This window comes from Rhinatrema bivittatum, chromosome 1 (assembly GCF_901001135.1).
Source record: "Rhinatrema bivittatum chromosome 1, aRhiBiv1.1, whole genome shotgun sequence".
In the NCBI taxonomy this organism is placed as follows: domain Eukaryota; kingdom Metazoa; phylum Chordata; class Amphibia; order Gymnophiona; family Rhinatrematidae; genus Rhinatrema; species Rhinatrema bivittatum.
In genome coordinates this window covers 358966611-358987338 of record NC_042615.1, presented here as the reverse complement: position 1 = coordinate 358987338, position 20728 = coordinate 358966611, and the positions used below count along the sequence as shown (strand labels likewise).

The window sequence follows — 20728 nt, the reverse complement described above, 5'->3', positions numbered from 1 at the left end:
GGACTGAGGGAGAGTGAGTGGGACTGAGGGAGAGTGAGTGGGACTGAGGGAGAGTGAGTGGGAGGGATTGAGTGAGAGGGAGGGATTGAGTGAGAGGGAGGGATTGAGTGAGAGGGAGGGATTGAGTGAGGGGGAGGGACTGAGGGAGGGAGTGGGACTGAGGGAGAGGACGGAGGGAGTGGGGACTGAGTGAGAGTGAGTGGGACTGAGGGAGTGAGAGGGAGGGAGAGAGGGGGGAGGGAGTGAGTGATAGGAGAGGGAGGGTGGGGAGGAGTGGGTGAGGGAGGGGGTGGTGAAGAGTGAGGGGAGAGAGAAAGAGGGGGAGGTGAGAGACAGAGGGATGTAGCCCGTTTTAACGGGCTTAACGGCTTGTATATTTATAAATGATCTGGAAAGAAATAACGACGAGTGAGGTAATCAAATTTGCGGATGATACAAAATTGTTCAGAGTAGTTAAATCACAAGCAGATTTTGATAAATTGCAGGAAGACCTTGTGAGACTGGAAAATTGGGCATCAAAATGGCAGATGAAATCTAATGTGGATAAGTGCAAGGTGATGCATATAGGGAAAAATAACCTAATATAGGTTCCATATAGGTTCCATAATAGGTTCCATATTAGGTGCTACTACCCAAGAAAGAGATCTAGGCGTCATAGAGGATAGCACATTGAAATCGTTGGTTCAGTGTGCTGCGGCAGTCAAAAAAGCAAACAGAATGTTGGGAATTAGAAAGGGAATGGTGAATAAAACGGAAAATGTCATAATGCCTCTGTATCGCTCCATGGTGAGACCGTACCTTGAATACTGTGTACAATTCTGGTCACCGCATCTAAAAAAAGATATAATTGCGATGGAGAAGGTACAGGGAAGAACGACCAAAATAAGGGGAATAGAACAGCTCCCCTATGAGGAAAGACTAAAGAGGTTAGGACTTTTCAGCTTGGAGAAGAGATGGCTGAGGAGGGATATGATAGAGGTGTTTAAAATCATGAGAGGTCTAGAACGGGTAGATGTGAATCAGTTATTTGCTTTTGGAAAGTAGAAAGACTAGGGGGCACACCATGAAGTTAGCATGTGGCACATTTAAAACTAATTGGAGAAAGTTCTTTTTCACTCAACGCATAATTAAACTCTGGAATTTGTTGCCAGAGGATGTGGTTAGTGCAGTTAGTATAGCTATGTTTAAAAAAGGATTGGATAAGTTCTTGGAGGAGAAGTCCATAACCTGCTATTAATTAAGTTGACTTAGAAAATAGCCACTGCTATTACTAGCAATGGTAACATGGAATAGACTTAGTTTTTGGGTACTTGCCAGGTTCTTATGCCCTGGATTGGCCACTGTTGGAAACAGGATGCTGGGCTTGATCTGACCCAGTATGGCATGTTCTTATGTTCTAATATCAGGTCTATCATTGTAAAGTGGAAACAGTGTGGCATCACAAAGACACTGCTGTGATCCTGATGTCCTCAATGTCAGTAGCTATGGATTAAGGAAAACTGCAGAAGGTCACTGTGAGGCCTAAAATTACTTTATAGAGGTCTCTGGCTGAGACTGAGGAAAATGTTGACTGTTCAATGTCAGGATTATCCTAGAAACATGGCCTGTATGGGAGGATGGAGAGAATGTAGCCATTGCTGAAAAAAAGGCATTTGTGTTTTATAGTACTTGGAAAGAAAGAGTTAGGGGTACTACATGCATGTGGGAGAGGGTATTGTGATCTGATATCAAAGTGAAACACTTTGGTTTCAATGCTAAGCAATATGTGTGATGTAAAAACACAGCACATAATGCTGCTAACACCATTCCTACAGTAAAATCTGGTAGTGGAAGTATTATGTTGTAGGTATACTTTTCAGCAGTGGGGTAAAGAAGGCTTGTGAAGATCGTGGAAAAGATGGATGGTGCAAAGTAGAGGCAGATTTTGGAGAAAAACCTGTTGCGGTCTGCCATAGACCCTAGACTGGGGAAAAATTCACTTTTCAGCAGGACAATGATCCTAGGCACAAAGCAAAAGCAACAAAGGTGTGACTCAGCAAGAATAAAGTGAATGTCCTTGTGTGGCCCAGTCAAAGTCCAGATTTTAATCCAATTGAAAATCTGTGGAAAGAATTGAAGACTGCAGTCCGCAGACAATCCCCAGTCAACTTGAAGAAGCTTGAGTTCTTCTACCAAGAATGGCAAAAAAACTGCACCATCCTGCTATGCAAATTTAGTAGATACTTATCCCAAAAGACCCATGGCTGACTTTGCTACAAAAGGGGCTTCCAGTATGTATTGTATCACAGCTGTGGAGACTTATGCAATCAAGACCTTTTGGGGTTTTTTTTATTCTTAATTACTTTTGGAATATATCTACAATTGTTCATTCACAACAAAAGTGTAGATTTGATTGTGTAAATAGTGAAACAAATTCCCTACTTGAATGCATTTTGACTTCTGTTTTTTAGATAGAATATGAAAAATGTATATTTGTACAATAAAATGTTCATCTGCTTGGAAATCTGGACAAATGGTATAGAAATTTGATAAAATAAATACAAGGATGTGTAGACTTTAAAAATTTTTTTTTTTTTTTTTTTTTACAAGGCACTGAATAAATCAAAACCAGAATTTGCTGATCTATGAATTTCAGCCCTAAAATTCAATGTATTTTATGCTAGGGATATAAATGGTAATGCTGTATTAGAAATGACAGTTTTAGTATGTTGCTGGTAAACATGATTGTGCTTAGAGGTTTGTGTGAATCATCACTGTGTTTATTTCTGGCACAGAGATTGAAAATAGTTATAGTATATGTGCTAAACTGATTATTAAAAAAAAAATAAAAAATACCCCCTCTTTCTCATTCCCTTCTTTCTGGTGGTAGGATTAAGAAAAATGCAATAGTACAAAACATTTTTCCCTAAACTAGGCACAAAGTACTGTCCAGGATATGCAGGATTTACATAACAAGGGTACAATATTTTCCTTTTCTCCCAACTATCATAAATAAGACAGCTCTCTCTGATAAATAACTTTTGAATCATGTCCCACAGAAAATGCAGGAAAATTAGTGCAGAAACAGGTATGATTTGAGAAATCATTTAAAGTGACTTGCAAAAGTATTCGACCTCCTAAAAAGTCAGCAGATTTGTGTGGATTACAAATGAGACACAGATTGTTCCAGAATGTTTATTGCAAATCAGTACTCTCTTAAAATAAATGTTCTTAGCATTCAGACAGGTGAATCCAGAACCAGTGAGTTAGGCACCTCTACCAGTTGATGGAGACGGAGCAAAGCGGACAACACGGTTTATATACCACTGCAGTGACATCAGCCTGCCAGTATTCTCTGGCTCCAGCAGATGGTGGACATGCATCTCCCTACTGGGGATTGCTTTAAAAAACAAAAAAAAAAAAGGAATTTTTCAAAGACGAAGAATTAATTGCCCAGCTCTCCTGTAGTGATACCTTGTGCCACCCTCATTTGAGAATTCCTCAGATGAGTGCCTTGGTCTGGTAGCTGGTTTTTCAACTGGCGTGGACTTAGCTGTGTTAAAAACAAAACAAAACAAAAAACAGCTGAAAGGCAAGCAGGTACAGGAGGCTGAGCATGGTGGTAAAAGTCCTTGCTCTCTCCCCCCGCAGCTGGAAACCAACCTTGTTCTCAGCCAGGATGGACTGAGTTCACATAAAGGGTAATTAAAAAAAAAAAAAAAGAGAGGAGAAAGGGGAGTTAAGTAGGAATTCCTCCTTCTTCCTGTCTCCGTGCTCGGTGCACCGATCTGACAGTCATTCCCAGCTCTTGGGGAGCTTAGGGGACATGAGCAGCCTGGCGGGTTGAGCAGCGTTTTTGGCTAGGCTCCACTCTTAGGCTCATCTTGTTTGCCATGTGATAGGCCGCGGCAGTGTGTTCACGTGTTTTTGTGCGTCCAAGACTGTCTTCTTCGGTTCCGTCGGTTTGTGCATGTGCACCCGATTGTGCATCCAAGTTGTGTGTCTAGTTGGACGCATAGGAGCACCTACCGGGGCGCCCAGTTGTGTGCATTCACGCATGCATTTTTTTGAGCATCCTGGGGGAGCTCAATTTGAGTGCTTATCAAAGCACAGTGTTGACCGCCTAATTTTTGGACACTTAAATTTTGGGCGTACTATTATCAGATGCCTGTTAGGGCATATTGAGAAACTGATGGTTCCCATAGCAAATTAGCCTAAGCACCTTGCCCTATTTGTTTGTCATATTCGGACATCCCAGCCTGGCGTTCCCTCTAACTTCTCAGCACTGTTTGGAGGCTCAGGGAGAATTACCTCCATCTGATTTTATTAAGCTCAGTTCTTTCCAGCCTGGTGTGGGAATGCAAAAAGAGCTGCCAGAGGTGTTGCCTGATTTTGGGACTCCCCTAATTGGTTTGTCAGCGGGACAAATCAGTTCATGGGGCACAGGTGCGATGCGCCCCTGTTTTTGGCATTGATCCCTCTACCTTTTCTTTTGTAGAACTTTTTCTAGGTCTGCAGTCCTTTCTTCAGGCGCAGTCCCCAGCCTCAGCCAATCTTGATAGGTCAGGATCGCAGGCTGTGGATTCCCGCATGCCTGGTGCAGCAGGTAAGCATCGGAGTAAGCCTAGATCTGCTGCTGATCTCCCCGATAGGGACCCAGATGGCATGGATGATGAAGCCATTCCTTCCTCTCTGGAAGTTGAGGAAATACCTCCGGGATTGGAGTTGTATAGAACTATGTTGTGTTTCTTTCATGGAGATGAGTTACTGGCTCTGATTTCCCTGACATTGAAGATGCTGGGATTTCTGGGGGCTGAATCCATGTCTGAAGCAAAGAAAGATCCCATTTTGATTTTTTTTTGCATAAAGCTTCTTGTTTCTTCCCTATTATGGAAGCCATTCAAGAATTAATTGATCTTGAATGGGGTGCCCTGGAAGCTAATTTTAAAGGGGGGGGGGGGGCGTGTCTTGGAAGGACTGTACCCCCTGGATCCAGCTGCAAGGGAGCAAATTGCACTTTCCGAAGGTGAATGAGCTTGTGTGCCTTACCAAGCGGATGACTATCCCTGTAGAAGGGGGATCGGCCTTGAAGAACGCACAGGTTAGCAGAATTGAGACTATCCTTAAGCAATGGCAATGAATTTGCAGATAACTTCCTGTTGTTCCCTGGTGGCTCGCTCTTGTTTACTTCTCTCTCAGGAGGTTTCTGAATCTGGTGTGAATTCCAGAGCAGTGATGGTACCAACAGCTTCCTTTTTGGCAGTTGCGGGCTGTGATTTGGTCCGCTCTTCGGCCAGAGGAGTGGCTTTGATAACACTGGTAAACAAATTTCTGGGAACATTTTGTTTCCTCAACAACCTTCGGTGAAACAAGTAGATTTTAACAAGCTGAACACAAATATGCATTTATTATATCTGTATCACGTACCATTTGCCAGAAAAGTGTGATATAATTAAGCATTGTTACGTGTCTGTAGTGGCATAAGCTATAATGGCAATATTAGCACCAGAAAACAAAACTAAAAATGTTTTGCCACAGATTTTCGTTTGTAATCACTGTCCGAGGCTTCGCGGATGAGAGTCCAACAATAGTCACCCAGCATGGAGGGGTTCCACTTGCCTTGATACCGTTTCTCCATTTTGACAATCTCTTGATGAAACCTTTCACCATGTTCGTCACTCACAGCGCCAAGGTTGTCTGGGAAGAAGTCTAAGTGGGAATGAAGAAAATGTATTTTCAATGACATGTTGCACTTCATTAATTTGTATGCCTGAAGCAGATTTTCAACCTGTTCGATGTAGTCTGCTGCCTTATAGTTGCCTAGAAAGTTGCAAACGACATTCTTGAAAGGCTGTCCATGCAACATGTTCTGTACCTTGCAGAAGACCATCAAAGTGGCTGTCCTTCAACACAGCTCGGATTTCTGGGCCGAAAACATGTTCTTTTATCTTGGCGTCACTTATGCGTGGAAACACTTGCCACAAATAATCAAAGGCTTTTCTTTGCTTGTTCATTGCCTTAATGAAGTTTTTCATCAGCCCAAGTTTGATGTGCAAAGGTGGAAGAAATATGTTTCTTGGATCCACCAATGGAATGTGTGCAACATTCTTCTGCCCTGGAACCAACTTCTTGTGGAGAGGCCAGACTTTTCTGATGTAATGCAAATCTCTTGCTCAGCTGTCCCACTTACAAAGGAAGCAACAATACTTGGTGTAACCAAGCTGCAGACCCAGTAGAATTGCAGCTACCTTGAGATCACCACACAAATTCCAGTTGTACCTCAAGTACTCAATGTGGTTCAGCAGTAGTTGCATGTTCTCATACGTTTCTTTCATATGAACGGCATGTCAGACAGGTATTGATGGGTAGTTATTGCCATTGTGCAGCAAAACAGCCTTCAAACTTAAGATTGATTGAATCAGTAAACAGTCGCCATTCTGTTGGGTCGTGGTCACATCCGAGAGCACAAAACAATCCATTGATGTCACAGCAAAAAGTCAGACTGTGTACTTGGTTGAAATATTTTGTCAAATCTTCATGACAGCTGCAAAATACTGAAATTTTCATATCGGATGACAAAAGATTCCATCCTTGCAGCCTTGACCCAAGCAGCTCTGCCTGACTCTTCAATAAAGCCAAATCTCTGACCAGATCGTTCAGCTCTGACTGAGATATTAAATGAGAATCTCTGGATGTTGATGGCACAAAGTTAGGATCAGCTGCAGCTTCCATCTGCGACGGCTCGCCATCATTGCCTACCTCCTCATCCTCGTCAAGTGTCCACACCTCTGGCGGTTTTGGAACAGGAAGACTGTCGTCATGCAGCACTGGTCTCATTGCCCATGCAAGGTTAGAGTACTCAATAAACTTCCTGTTCTTTGAGTATCCTGACACATTCGACATGCAGAAGTAACAGACAGTTATATCATCTTTCTGTTCCCGCCATATTATTGGGATGGCAAACGGCATGGATGGTCGCACACCTTTCAGACAAGCTCGCAGTCTACTGGCGCAAGATGTGCAACATATATGAGAAGCCCATGCTCTGTCCTGGTCACCAATTTTGTACCCGAAGTATAATTCGTATGCCTTCTTAATGAGTGTAGCCATTCTCCTTTTCTGTGCTTTCAGAGTAAACTCACCACAGATGTAACAAAATGTGTCACGGCTATTACGACATTGGCGCGACATTTCATAAAGTATATGAAATTAAATCCACAAGCTTTTAAACTCAACAGTTTTAGCGATACAATTCACTCATTCACACAGATGTTACATAGGAGACTACTCATTGATGCTGCTTATATAAGGCTATGTCGTCATGGAAACAAGTTGCTTCTCTGTGGCTTCCCTCACAAGTCTCCTCCTTGCTCTGATGCTGAGTTTTGAGGGACAGCCTTGTCTAGGCACTATCTGGGTGGTATGATGCAGCTTCCATATCTTCACAATTGATCCAAAGGTGCTTACTTGAAATATCCAAGCACTTGGATATTATTTTATAGTCTCTTCCTATATTGTGCATGTCTATAATTTTATCTTCCTTAGCGTTCAGGTAGCTTAATCCCAATGAGTGAGTTATGCACCTCTACCAGCAGATGGAGATGGAGCAAAAACTGAGATCACGGCTATATAGTCCCGCCGCGACATCAGCCTGTCAATAATTCTCAGTCTCCAGCAGATGGAATACATGCATTTCCCTTCGGGGAATTGCCTGTGAGTAAAAAAAAAATTAGAAAGGAGATGTCTATGTAGCTCTGCTTGCCTTCTGAAGTGATACCATGCAGTCCCTCCTTCAGTAGAGTGCCTCAGTCGGTACCCTTATGTGGCGTGAACCTAAATTCCAATTAGCGGTTGCAGTCCGAGAGGCTCAGCAGTGAAGGCTTTAGCCCTCTCCTCCCACAACTGGGACCCATTCCTGCTCTCAGAGGGGCAGCTGGCTGTGGAACCAGTGGGGATGCTAAGAATATGTGGGAAAGGGAAGAGAGTGCTGCAGGCTGGGAAAGGGCTGGCAGTAAACAAGCAAAAACTTTACATAATGATGCGGGAGCCACTCACTGAGTGAGCACATGAGTAGCAGCATAACAGCAAAATGTGTATCTCTGTTAGAGCATAAGTGACCGTATGTGCATCTGAGCCACTGGTTGGCAGTGTGGTTACCTCATTACTTGGCAACTGGTTCAAGAGTTGATTGGTTGTCAAGAGACTTTAACACAGGCCAGGAATCAAGGAAATATAGGTACAAGATAATTTTAACCAAACTTGAGGTGGTGGGGAAATGGGGATGGGCTCAGGGGCCATCAGTTGAATAGATGGAAGAGGGACCGCAGTTCAGTTTGCCCAACCCTGGACTAGAGCGTTCTCTACTTCTTAGTTATTTAGGAAAAAATGTGACATTTACATTAGAGATATTTTGGGCTCCAGGTCACATAATGAGCCTCTGAAAGGTTGGCTTGGTATGCATTTGGGAGCTGTTGAAGACATAGTGCACAGAAAGCATACAAGGAACTTGAACATATAACTCATGGGCCTTTTTTGAAAAAATCCCACAGGCTGATATTTTCCTACAATCTGTCCCGTCTAAGGCTAATATTTTATGCTATAATGTCAGTGCATCCTAGGACCTATGAAGTAGACAGATCACACACCTCTGTCACTTTTTAACTTCAAACCAAATTAAATCATTATATTGCAAATTAAATTTATCCCCCTTCTTCCTCCCTCCCGTTCGTACCTCTGACTTCTTCCGATTATGAAAGGCAATTGATCCTCAATCTTTTAAAGATACTTTTCTTCCTTTAATTCTTAATCTTCCCAATAATGACACTACCAATTTGGTCAATGCCATCATTCTTCGTTCTGAAGGAACTAAAAAATGAAATTTCAGACCTATTAGTAAAAATTTGTAACTTATCATTAAAATCATCCATTGTACCTGAAGACTGGAGGATAGCAAATGTAACCCCAATATTTAAAAAGGGCTCCAGGGGCGATCCGGGAAACTACAGACCGGTTAGCCTGACTTCAGTGCCAGGAAAAATAGTGGAAAGTGTTCTAAACATCAAAATCACAGAACATATAGAAAGACATGGTTTAATGGAACAAAGTCAGCATGGCTTTACCCAGGGCAAGTCTTGCCTCACAAATCTGCTTCACTTTTTTGAAGGAGTTAATAAACATGTGGATAAAGGTGAACCGGTAGATATAGTATACTTGGATTTTCAGAAGGCGTTTGACAAAGTTCCTCATGAGAGGCTTCTAGGAAAAGTAAAAAGTCATGGGATAGGTGGCGATGTCCTTTCGTGGATTGCAAACTGGCTAAAAGACAGGAAACAGAGAGTAGGATTAAATGGGCAATTTTCTCAGTGGAAGGGAGTGGACAGTGGAGTGCCTCAGGGATCTGTATTGGGACCCTTACTGTTCAATATATTTATAAATGATCTGGAAAGAAATACGACGAGTGAGATAATCAAATTTGCAGATGACACAAAATTGTGCAGAGTAGTTAAATCACAAGCAGATTGTGATAAATTGCAGGAAGACCTTGTGAGACTGGAAAATTGGGCATCCAAATGGCAGATGAAATTTAATGTGGAAAAGTGCAAGGTGATGCATATAGGGAAAAATAACCCATGCTATAATTACACGATGTTGGGTTCCATATTAGGTGCTACAACCCAAGAAAGAGATCTAGGTGTCATAGTGGATAACACATTGAAATCGTCGGTTCAGTGTGCTGCGGCAGTCAAAAAAGCAAACAGAATGTTGGGAATTATTAGAAAAGGAATGATGAATAAAACGGAAAATGTCATAATGCCTCTGTATCGCTCCATGGTGAGACCGCACCTTGAATACTGTGTACAATTCTGGTCGCCGCATCTCAAAAAAGATATAATTGCGATGGAGAAGGTACAGAGAAGGGCTACCAAAATGATAAGGGGAATGGAACAACTCCCCTATGAGGAAAGACTAAAGAGATTAGGACTTTTCAGCTTGGAGAAGAGACGACTGAGGGGGGATATGATAGAGGTGTTTAAAATCATGAGAGGTCTAGAACGGGTAGATGTGAATCGGTTATTTACTCTTTCAGATAGTAGAAGGACTAGGGGACACTCCATGAAGTTAGCATGGGGCACATTTAAAACTAATCGGAGAAAGTTCTTTTTTACTCAACGCACAATTAAACTCTGGAATTTGTTGCCAGAGAATGTGGTTCGTGCAGGTAGTATAGCTGTGTTTAAAAAAGGATTGGATAAGTTCTTGGAGGAGAAGTCCATTACCTGCTATTAGGTTCACTTAGAGAATAGCCACTGCCATTAGCAATGGTTACATGGAATAGACTTAGTTTTTGGGTACTTGCCAGGTTCTTATGGCCTGGATTGGCCACTGTTGGAAACAGGATGCTGGGCTTGATGGACCCTTGGTCTGACCCAGTATGGCATTTTCTTATGTTCTTATGTTCTTATGTTCTTGCCTCTGGTAAACCTAGCTCTACCAATATCTCCTTTCATTCAAGAACTTCTTACACCTCTTGGTTTTCTCAAACTTTACTTACACTAAAATGAAATCTTCACAGACTAGAAACCAAATGGGAAAAATAAATCTCACATCAATCTGACCATATGCCTCTCTTAACTGTCTAATACAGCAAACAAAAAAACCAAAAAACAAAACATACTATTCCAAACAAATCTTTTAAACAAATAATCCCAAAAATGTTTTCAATACGGTCAAAAGGCTAACCAGACAATATAATCCAAACTGCCATTATCCAAAACCTATTCCTAATCTCAATTTATGCGAGTCATTCAAGAACTTTTTTCAGGAAAAAATTCATAATATATTGAAAACCTTTCCCAATTCTCTCACCATCTCTCATGATTCTAAGCCATCTCATTGCTGGGAATCCTTTGAACCTGTCGCCAGTACTGAAGTAATTCAGATTGGAGTAGATTTTAAAAGAAGCACGTGCGGCCTACATGTGTGCGCGCTACCTGGCGCACGCACATGTACACCCGATTTTATAACATGTGCGCGCAGGCGCATGCATGTTATAAAATCCGGGGTCAGAGCGCGCAAGGGGGTGCACAATTGTGCACCCCTTGCATGCGCTGAGCCGCGCTGCCTTCCTCCGTTCTCTTCCCCCTAACCTAACCCTAACCTTCCCACCCCTTCCCTAACCTTTCCCCCCTAGCCCTACTCTAACCCCCCCCCCCCTGACTCTTGTCTTACCTTTTGCGCCTGCCAGCAACCTGCCGGCATGTGATCCTCCAACACAGGGGCAATGGCCGCTATGTCAAAGGCCTCTGGCTCCGCCTCAGACCGCCCTGTCCATGCCCCGCCCCTTTTGTAAAGCCCCAGGACTTACACGCGTCCCGGGGCTTTACGTGCGCTGCCGGGCCTTTTTAAAATAGGCCTGGCGCGCGTAACCTTTTGACAATCCGGTCCATTATCTCAAAAATGAATCTTTCTATCAACCCGCTCTCTCCTTGTTCTACCACTCAAATCTATTAGACAAGATCACTTTGCCCATCGCCTATATTGTCAAATCCTCCCTATCAACCGGATTGTTTCCCAGCTCCTTAAAACAAGTTGTCATTTTTCCTAATCCTAAGAACCAGAATACTACTATACCTGATTACAACTGCTTCCGTCTTATCTCTGCACTACCGTTCATTGCCAAGATCATTGAATCTGCAGCATTAAAACAACTCTCAGAATATTTAGATCAACATTCCATTTTTGACCAATATCAATTTGAATTTAGGCCACACCACAGTACTGAAACTCTTCTTCTCTCCTGCACTGATGTCTTGCACCGTGGTTTTGATTTTAGATCTTCCTATATGTACATCTTTCTAGACTTTTATCTGCTGCATTCGATACCATTAATATTGACATATTACTCTCCCATTTAGCTAACATTGGTCTAACTAGCACTGTCTTCCAATGGTTTAAATCATATCTTCTCAATAGAACCCAATCTGTCATAATCAACATTAGCACTTCTTGGTTTCCACTCACCACCGGTGTTCCTCAAGGATCGGCACTTTCTGCAGCTTTGTTCAACGTCTATCTTTCACCTATGTGCCAGCCTCTATCTACCTTGGGCGACTCCTATCGTATCTACACAGATGACATAGTTTTCCTTCCCTACTCTCCATGACTGGAATTTGACTGTACAGTTTCTTACTCTGTCTATCATATATCAAAACCTGGTTGTTTCATCACAAACTATGCTTAAACTTAGCTAAAACAGAAATCATGATTTTAGGAAATCCCTCTTTTACTAACATCCCGACACACATTGTTGTAGATAACATCAATATTAACATAACCAACAAAATCTGGAATCTTGGTGCGCATTTTGACACAAAACTCAACATGCAGTCACATATCCAATCGATTGTCATATCTTCTTTCTACAAGATTCGCTTGCTAAAACATATTAAACCTCTATTGGAATATGAAGCATTCCGCACCGTTTTACAGTCTCTTGTCTTAACCAGCTTAAATTACTGCAACACTTTTTACACTGGTGTTCCCGCTTCCTCCTTGTCCGCTGCAACTCGTGCAAAATTCTGCGGCCCGTTTACTTTCCGATTCTAAATTCTCTGATCATATCACTCCTGTGTTGTAGAATTTCCATTGGTTACCCATCTGCTGGCGCATACCATACAAATTGCTCACCATTATTCACAACCTAACCCACAATAAAAACTGCTGGCTTTCCTCAACTCTACATTTATATACTCCATCTTGCACATTAAGATCCCAGAATCAAATGCTTCTCCAAATACCATCCCCTAAATCCACCAGACTAGCCATCACGCGCGAAAGATCTTTCTCCATTGCAGGCCCTATCATCTGGAACACTCTCCCCACACATTTCCGGCTTATAACTGATATTAAGGAATTCAAAAAAGCACTCTAGCCCATCTTTTCATATCTGCATCTCCTGATTAACGATTTTCTTAATCCTTTCAGTTCCACCCTCTGAAGTACTACTTTTCTTTCCATTTTCTCCACCATTTTTTCTCTCTACTCCTGTCTTATCTATCTCTAGTAGGTATTTACTTTACTTATGTACCTCTAATTTTTATTTTATTTTAATTTTTTAATTTTTAAATGGTATTCAATTATTTATAATCTTTATGTATATTCTATTGTAAACCACCCTGAACCATAGAGGAGGTGGTATGTAAGCAATTTTAAATAAATAAAATAATTTTATAAACAATTTTTGAGAATTTATCATTGAAATTTCATTTCTTGGCAGAGTGAATAGCTCAGGGGATAGGTACCTAATAGAATTTTTCATCTTTATCATATCAAATCTTGCTCAGGTCACTGGAGACTGTCATTACTGTTTTAAAGCTGTTTTGTTATGTATAAGTGAATTGAGTTGGTAGTCTCTGTACTCAGTGCACAGGACTCCAGATAAAAAAAAAAAATCATTTGTTTGGTGCATCCCAGGACCATTGTTGATAGTCTCTGGAAAAAGATTGGATTACATGTGTAGAATTGTATTTACCTGGAAAACTGCAGAGTATTTTTCCTGTTTTTCATCATCTTTAATAAGCACTGATAAATTCCTAGGTAAAATAAAATAACTGAAAATGAAGGACCCTTTCTGTAATGTGCCTGTTTTATGGATTTTAGTTTCTAATGCTATCATTCGGACTCCTTTCTTAAGCACTAACAGGCGCGCACAGGGCACTCGCCTGTGCACGCGATGCAGTATTCAAATGAGGCCCGGCGATAGAAACGGGCAAAAGGAGGCACTAGGGACACTAGCGCGTCCCTAGCACCTCCTTTTTGACAGGAGCGGCGGGTTTGACAGCCGACGCTCAATTTTGCTGGCGTTGGTTCCCGAGCCCGCTGACAGCCACGGGCTCGGAAACCAGACGCCGGCGAAATTGATCGTCCGGTTTTCGACCCGACAGCCGCCGGCCAACTTCAAATTTTTTTTTTTTTAACTTTTTTTACTCTTCGGGTCCTCCAACTTAATATCGCCATGATATTAAGTCGGAGGGTGCACAGAAAAGCTGTTTTTACTGCTTTTCTGTGCACGTTCCCGATGCCGGAAGAAATTAGCACCTACTTTTGGGTAGGCGCTAATTTCTGAAAGTAAAATGTGCGGCTTGGCTGCACATTTTACTTTCTGAATCGCGCGCGAATACCTAATAGGGCTATCAATATGCATTTGCATGTTGAGGGCGCTATTAGGTTCGGGAGGTTGGACGCGCGTTTTCCGCCCCTTACTGAATAAGGGGTAAGGGAAAACGTGCGTCCAATGACAGGTTAACAGTGCCCGCCGTCGGAGTGCACTGTACTGTATCAGCCTGTAAGTTCTCTAAAAATAAATAAATAAATTTTAGCTAATTTCTAAATTAGCATGAAAATTGAAATTCCTTAACTTCAATATATTTAGTACTTTTCCTCTGAGTACAGTAATTTTAATTTGCTTTACTATATCTTTTTTAAAGAACTCTCCTATCCCTTCAGTGCTTCCTGAACCCATGACTGCCAGTGAAGCAGCGGCTAGAAAAAGCCAAATTAAAGCCAGGTGAGTACACTGATGAAGTACTTATTTTCATTTGTCATTTTACTCCTGTGATATTTTTAATGAAAAATGTCTCATTTTGCCTTATTCTAAAAAGACTTTAATCCCATTCTACTATTATGGATAAGATCTTTTTGAATAAAGTGTGACATTCACATTATAATGCAAAATGGTCTTTAAAAGGTGACTTATCTAAATACTGACGATAAGAACACAAAGCCTAAAATATTCTCTGGGGTGACTTAATGATCAAATCTTTTAGTTCTCTCCCTTACCTCCATCTCAAAGGCATCTGTTTGTGCTGGAAACTTATTTTCACATTCTCTTTTTACTGAGGACCCTCTTTCCAGAAAATTGAGCATTCAAATCAGTAGTGTTGTGTGTTTTGTTTTTTTTTTTACTCCTGACTATCAGTAGGATTTCACTTCTTAGTTTCTGAATTGCTTAGCAGAAAGATCTTGCTTATATGCAGTCTGTTCCTGCTGATACCATGAGGAACAGTACAAGAGTCAGAAAAACAGCAAACTTTAAAAACTGGTGGGTTTTTTTTAGTATGCTTATCTTCTACTGCCATGCACAAGCTGCAATAGAAGGCTTCACATGCCCCTTCTCTGGATTGCCTGTCGTTTCCATGATAGATGGTAATCATTCCTAAATATCCATGGAAATTAAATAGTGGTTACAATCTAAATATAGCTGGATTAAAACTTAAAGTACTCTTTATATATCTTTTAGCTTAAATGGGTTTTCTTATACTTGTTTGTTCAGTAGTAGCAAAAACTGGTGCTTTGGCTCCCTCTTCTGGTGTACATGAGAGAGGTTACTTTTTATTTCATTGCAGAACATTTCATTCTGATTATGTGGGAAAAGATGTGATTTTCTTTTTTTTTTTTTTTGTTTTGAAACTTACAAAAGTAAATAAATATGCAGTTCATAGATCTATCATTAGCATTACATGTTTATGGAGCATGAATACTCTTTCAAATAAACTATGATTGCACTCAAAGTTCATGATTGATTGCAAATTATACTTTATCCTAGAATAACAGAAGCAGCAGGACCAACAGAAACCTCAATTGCCCCAAGACAAAGACCAAAGGCTAGTTCTAGCACATCTGCAAGTAGTGTGTTGACGATTCAGAGCACAGCTACGCCAGTTAAAGTTCCTGTCACCTGTGAACAAATCAGCCATGGTCAAATAGGTAAATGGACTTGATTATGAACTGAGTTATATAAGACAGGAATGCTTATTTTCTTATAACTATTTTTATTATACACTGAAATTTGCATATATAAAACTCCTGAAATGTCAGAAATGAGTACAAATAAAACAGTACAATTGCATTTGTTAATTAAGTTCACCATATTGGGAGCCAAGATTAAAAAAATAAAAAATGGAAATCAAATCAGAAAATAGTGCCAGTGAGGACAAGCAGACTTGGAAAGCAGAATTTAGAGTTCACTCTTCTAATGATTAAAAAAAAAAAAAAAAAGTCATCTCTCTCCTCAGTCTTTGCTGACAATTTAAAAAAAAAAAAAAAAAAAAAAAAAATCGGACAGCTGGTCATGTTCAAAAAAGACTTGGGAGTTAAATTGATAATTCACTGTACATCCTCAAGGGTAATTTGAGAGAAAAGCAGAAACTACAGCAAGAGCCTGCAGCCTCAATAACAAAAACTTATACTGATGGGATTCCACCTCACTGTTACATCTGGAAAAATTCTTATTTGAACAAAACATTTCTTCTAACCACTGAACAAATAGTTTAATATCTAATCCCAGTTGGATTCAGATAGAAATATTATAACCAAAGTGGTTTTCTTCATAGAAACTTGTAAAAGACCTAGAAAGACCTTCTTAAAAATTTTTTCAGATTTATTTCTTTGCCAGAATCTACTTTAGATTCATCAGATCTAGACTTTTTCTTCCTTTTAGATGGTAATACATATAAATTAATAGTGGTACTACTTCCTCTGGTACTTTCAAAGTATCTCTTAGCTTTTAAATAAATCAGACCCTAAAATGTTTGATAATTTGGGGAAACTAAATATTGCAACCTGTGTTTTACAAGCTTGAACTGTCTTTCTCTACTGCAATCTCTTCAAAATTCAGCTGCATGACTTTTCTATCTTCCATGTCACTATGATCATGTAACCCCTCTTCTCATGTTGCCACGTTGCCTCCTATCCACTTGTGCATACAGTTCATGCTTCTCTTACTCTCCTACAAATGCAGTCACACTGCAGCTTCTCATTATATATCTTTCTCCCTACATTTTTCCTCATGAGCTCTATTAATTAGGCAAATTGCTCTTATCTATGCCCTTCTCCACTGCCAACTCCTGACACTGTGCTTTCTTCCTTGCTGTTCCATATGCCTAGAATAGACTTCCTGTCTTGGTGCGTCATGCTCCCCTTCTGGCTGTATTCAAATCCAGTTTAAAAAAGCATCTTTTTGAAATTACTTTTAAATACTAAATACTTCTCTGCAATAAATACACTTCCTACAAACTCTTGTTTGTCGTGTATATTTGTTTGACTAGGTTGTAAGCTCCATGGAAAAGGGATGGTCGCTTAGGTGTCTCTGTATCGTGCTGTGTATGTCTTATGAACGTTTTAAAAATTATAAATATTAGTAGAAAAGACAAATTTGCACTCTTCAATGCATTTTCAAAATTTTCTAACTTATGACATGATTATATATTCATCAAAGAAACACAAGTATCCTGTAGAGAACTGACCTTATATTCTACAGAAGCCATTTCATTATACTTCACTTTTTCACATTGAAATTTACACTGTTCATATTTCAATTTTGGCAATCTCTAGAGATTCCAACCTATCAAAGCTTGCAAAATTGTATTCCATGGAGACCCTTGGCCCCTAGAAACTTTAGAGCCTATATTGTGATCTGTCACAGCCAGACTTTCCCTAAGAGTTCAGGTAGGTCAGTCCCAGTGAATGGGTTATGCACCTCTGCCAGTCGATGGAGACAGAGCAAAAGCTGAGGTCACGGCTATATAGTCCCGCCCCAAACAGCCCGCCAGTATTCTCCGTCTGCAGCAGATGGTGGACATGCATTTCCCTGTGAGTAGAAAAAAAAAAATGTCTATGTAGCACTGCTTGCCTCCTGAGGTGATACCATGCGCTCCCTCCCTCAATAGAGTGCCTCAGTCTGATAGTCTTGACTGACATGAACCTAAAATCAAATTAGCTGTTGCAGGCCGAGAGAGACTCAGTAGTGAAGTCTTTAGCCCTCTCCCCCCGCAACTGGGACTCGTTCCTGCTTTCAGCCATGGAGGGCTGAGCGCAGGTAAATATTTTTGATTTAAAAAAAAAAAAAAAAAAGTCTGCAACAGGAAGGCAGCAGGAGAAGGGTCTGTTTCCTTAGTGTTCGGCTGTCCTGCTCACGTTTATGGGGAGTTCCGTGAGGAGAGAGTGCAGGCAAGGTGGGTTGAGCAGCCATTTGGCTAGGCCTCACTTCCATGCTTCTCCACGGTAGGCCATAGGGTACTTTCGCATGCTTTTTTGACTTTAGACCATCAGCACATGCTTGCACCTTTTGGTGTGTGCCCATTCTTCCTTCTGCATGCACATCTTGTACACCCGTTTTAGGTATGGGTCCTGGGTGCTCAGTTTGGGTGTTTAGTAGGATGAGCTGCCTGGGTGCATGGGCTTGTATGCACAGTTTCTATGCTTATATATTAAGCACGCTTGTATGTGTGGGAAAATTAGACGCAAACCTTCATTGGACTGTGTGCTTATAGAATGGCGCCCACAGCGAAGAATCCTAAGCGCCTATCTATCTGTGCTGCGTGCCACATTAGAGCCATTCAGCTGGAACTTTCTTTAAGCCTCTAAGCATTGCCTGGATGCTTTGGGAGATTTACCTCCTTGCCGCTGATGGTCCATCTCTTCAATCTGAAGGGCGTGTCGCCGAAGGGACACACTGCAGGGGTGTCTCCTCTGTTTGGTCTGCAGGTTGAGTCCTTAGGGGACACTGGCACACAGGATGTCAGGTTTCGGCTTTTGGGGCTGGGAATGGACCCAGCCTCCTTTTCCTGGGTGAAAGTTTTCCAGGGCAAGTCTGCTGAAGTGACAGTTCCTACTAAGGTAGGTCCAGACATTCCGAATGCTCCTCAGACTGTCCCCATGTCAAGTGCCATGGCGCAGTGCAATCTGACAGAGCTCAAATGCAGGTGATCAGGAAGATACCGATGACGTGGTGGGGTCTCTCCTGATGAGGAAGGAGATATTCCCCCAGATTTATTTATTTTATTTATTTAATAATTTTTATATAGCGCTGTATCATGAGAACATATCAAATCGGTTTACATTAGTTAACAAATATTTAATATTTGCATTTCCAAAAGGAAAAGGAAGTAAATACATAGTTTCATAATATAAATAAAATAAAATAGTAAACCAAATAATAAATTTAGACAGTTAAAGAAACAGTAAAGTAAATGCAGAGATAATACAATGGAGCCATATAGAACTCTTCTATGTTTCTTTCAGAGAGATGAGTTGCCAAGTCTAATATCTGACCCTGAAGACCCTCGGAGTGGCTGGGCCTGACTCCTTGGGGACACAGGAGGACCCTATTTTGGTCAACCCGCGCAAGGCTTTTTGTTTCTTTCCCCTCTTGGATGTGATCCAGGAGTTGATTGATATGGAATGGAATGTACCAGAAGCATCCTTTAAAGGACGCATCTTAGCGGGTCTATACCCCTTGATTCCGCAAGCCAGATAGCAGTTGGATTTCCCTAAGGTGGATGCCTTGGTGTGTTCTGTCATGAAATGTACCACCAACCCGGTAGAGGAAAGTGCTGCTCTCTGAAGGATGCTCAGGATAGAAGGATTGTAGTTATCCTGAAGCATGCCTTTGAGGCAGTGACAATGAACTTGCAAATTGCTTTTTGTTGTGCCTTGGTAGCTCGGACTACCTTGTGGCTTTGTCAAGAGTCTGGTGGCATTGTGTCTGATCTAGGGCCTCTGGTAGATCCAGGGACTGCTGCCTTGGCAGATGCAGGCTGTGACTTGGTACACACAGCTGCCAGAGGAGCTGCTTCGGTTATTGCAGCCAGGTGACAGCCGTGGCTATGCAACTTGTTTCTTAGATACTATTTCAAAGTCCAGTCTAACTAAGCTGCCTTTCAAAGGCTTGCTCGTGTTTGGAAGTGAATTGAAAAAAAATGGCAAGTAAATGGGGCGAGAACCAGGTCCTTTGGTGCTGGAGGATAAGAAGCCAGTTTCCTGGACATCTCAGGCGAGTGGCCGCTCTCAAGACTACTGGCATTTTTGGTCTTATAGAGGAGGTTCTTCTCAAAGATCCCATCCCTTTCGCAGATCTCAGTCCTTTTGTCTCCAAGGTCCTTGAAAGAATATGGGCTCCAGAAGTGGAGCCCCTCAGTCTTCCTGTTATGTTTATGTGAGAATGTGAACCCAGGGCTGAGATGAGGTGTCTCCGCCCTCAGGGAGGAGCCCTGTGAGCCTCACCAACAGAAGGCGCAGTCTCAGTGGCGTAGGTCACAGCTAGAAGTAGAGACTTTATTATGAAGGAAGGAAAAAGTAATGTTCACAGAATTGGAGATGTAGTAGTAAGGTCCGGAGCAATGGGAATTACCCAGAGAGAGACCGCAGCTGAGAAGATCTGGTAGTGGCTCACAGAGTGGGGTACGCCAGGGATCCCCTCTGATGAGTGTAGTGGCCCGCGGAGCGGGGGTAGGCCGAGGATGTCTGTACAGTAGATGTTGAAGAGCTGGTAGAGATGCCAGATATGGTAATGGCCCGCGGAGCGGGGTATGCCGAGGATGTCTGTACAGTAGATGTTGAAGAGCTGGTAGAGATGCCAGAAGCCGGAAGTGGCTCCTATAGCTGGTATGTAGATATTCTGCAGTGTAGGAAAGCTGAATGGCTTCTACTGAAGAAAGGCAGTAGTGGCCCGAGGGTCGGGGTACACCGCGTGGAATCTGCAATACAGTTCGTATAGTAGACGTCAGTAGAGGTACTCACAGTAGATGGTTCCTGGAGAGAAAGAGACCTGAGAAGCAGGTCTAGTTGCAGTCAGGCAGGTAGGTCCTCCAAGGAGCGGATAGGCAGGAAAGCAAGGGAGCCCCCGAGGAGTGGGTACTCACAGCATCCAGATGCCAAGACCAAGTCAGGAACAGGAAGTCCTTGAATGTGG

General features: G+C 41.8%; 1 protein-coding gene across 4 annotated transcripts in view; it reads left to right on the top strand.

Moving 5' to 3' along the window:
• The window catches only part of BMP2K (BMP2 inducible kinase), a 402471-nt gene that overhangs the window by 253982 nt on the left and 127761 nt on the right, over positions 1–20728 (top strand). For all 4 annotated transcript variants that reach the window (XM_029600312.1, XM_029600318.1, XM_029600326.1 and 1 more), the window contains exons 9-10: positions 14466–14545; positions 15584–15744. In XM_029600312.1, coding sequence (XP_029456172.1) covers positions 14466–14545; positions 15584–15744 — 241 coding nt within the window. The remainder of the gene's footprint in view (positions 1–14465; positions 14546–15583; positions 15745–20728) is intronic.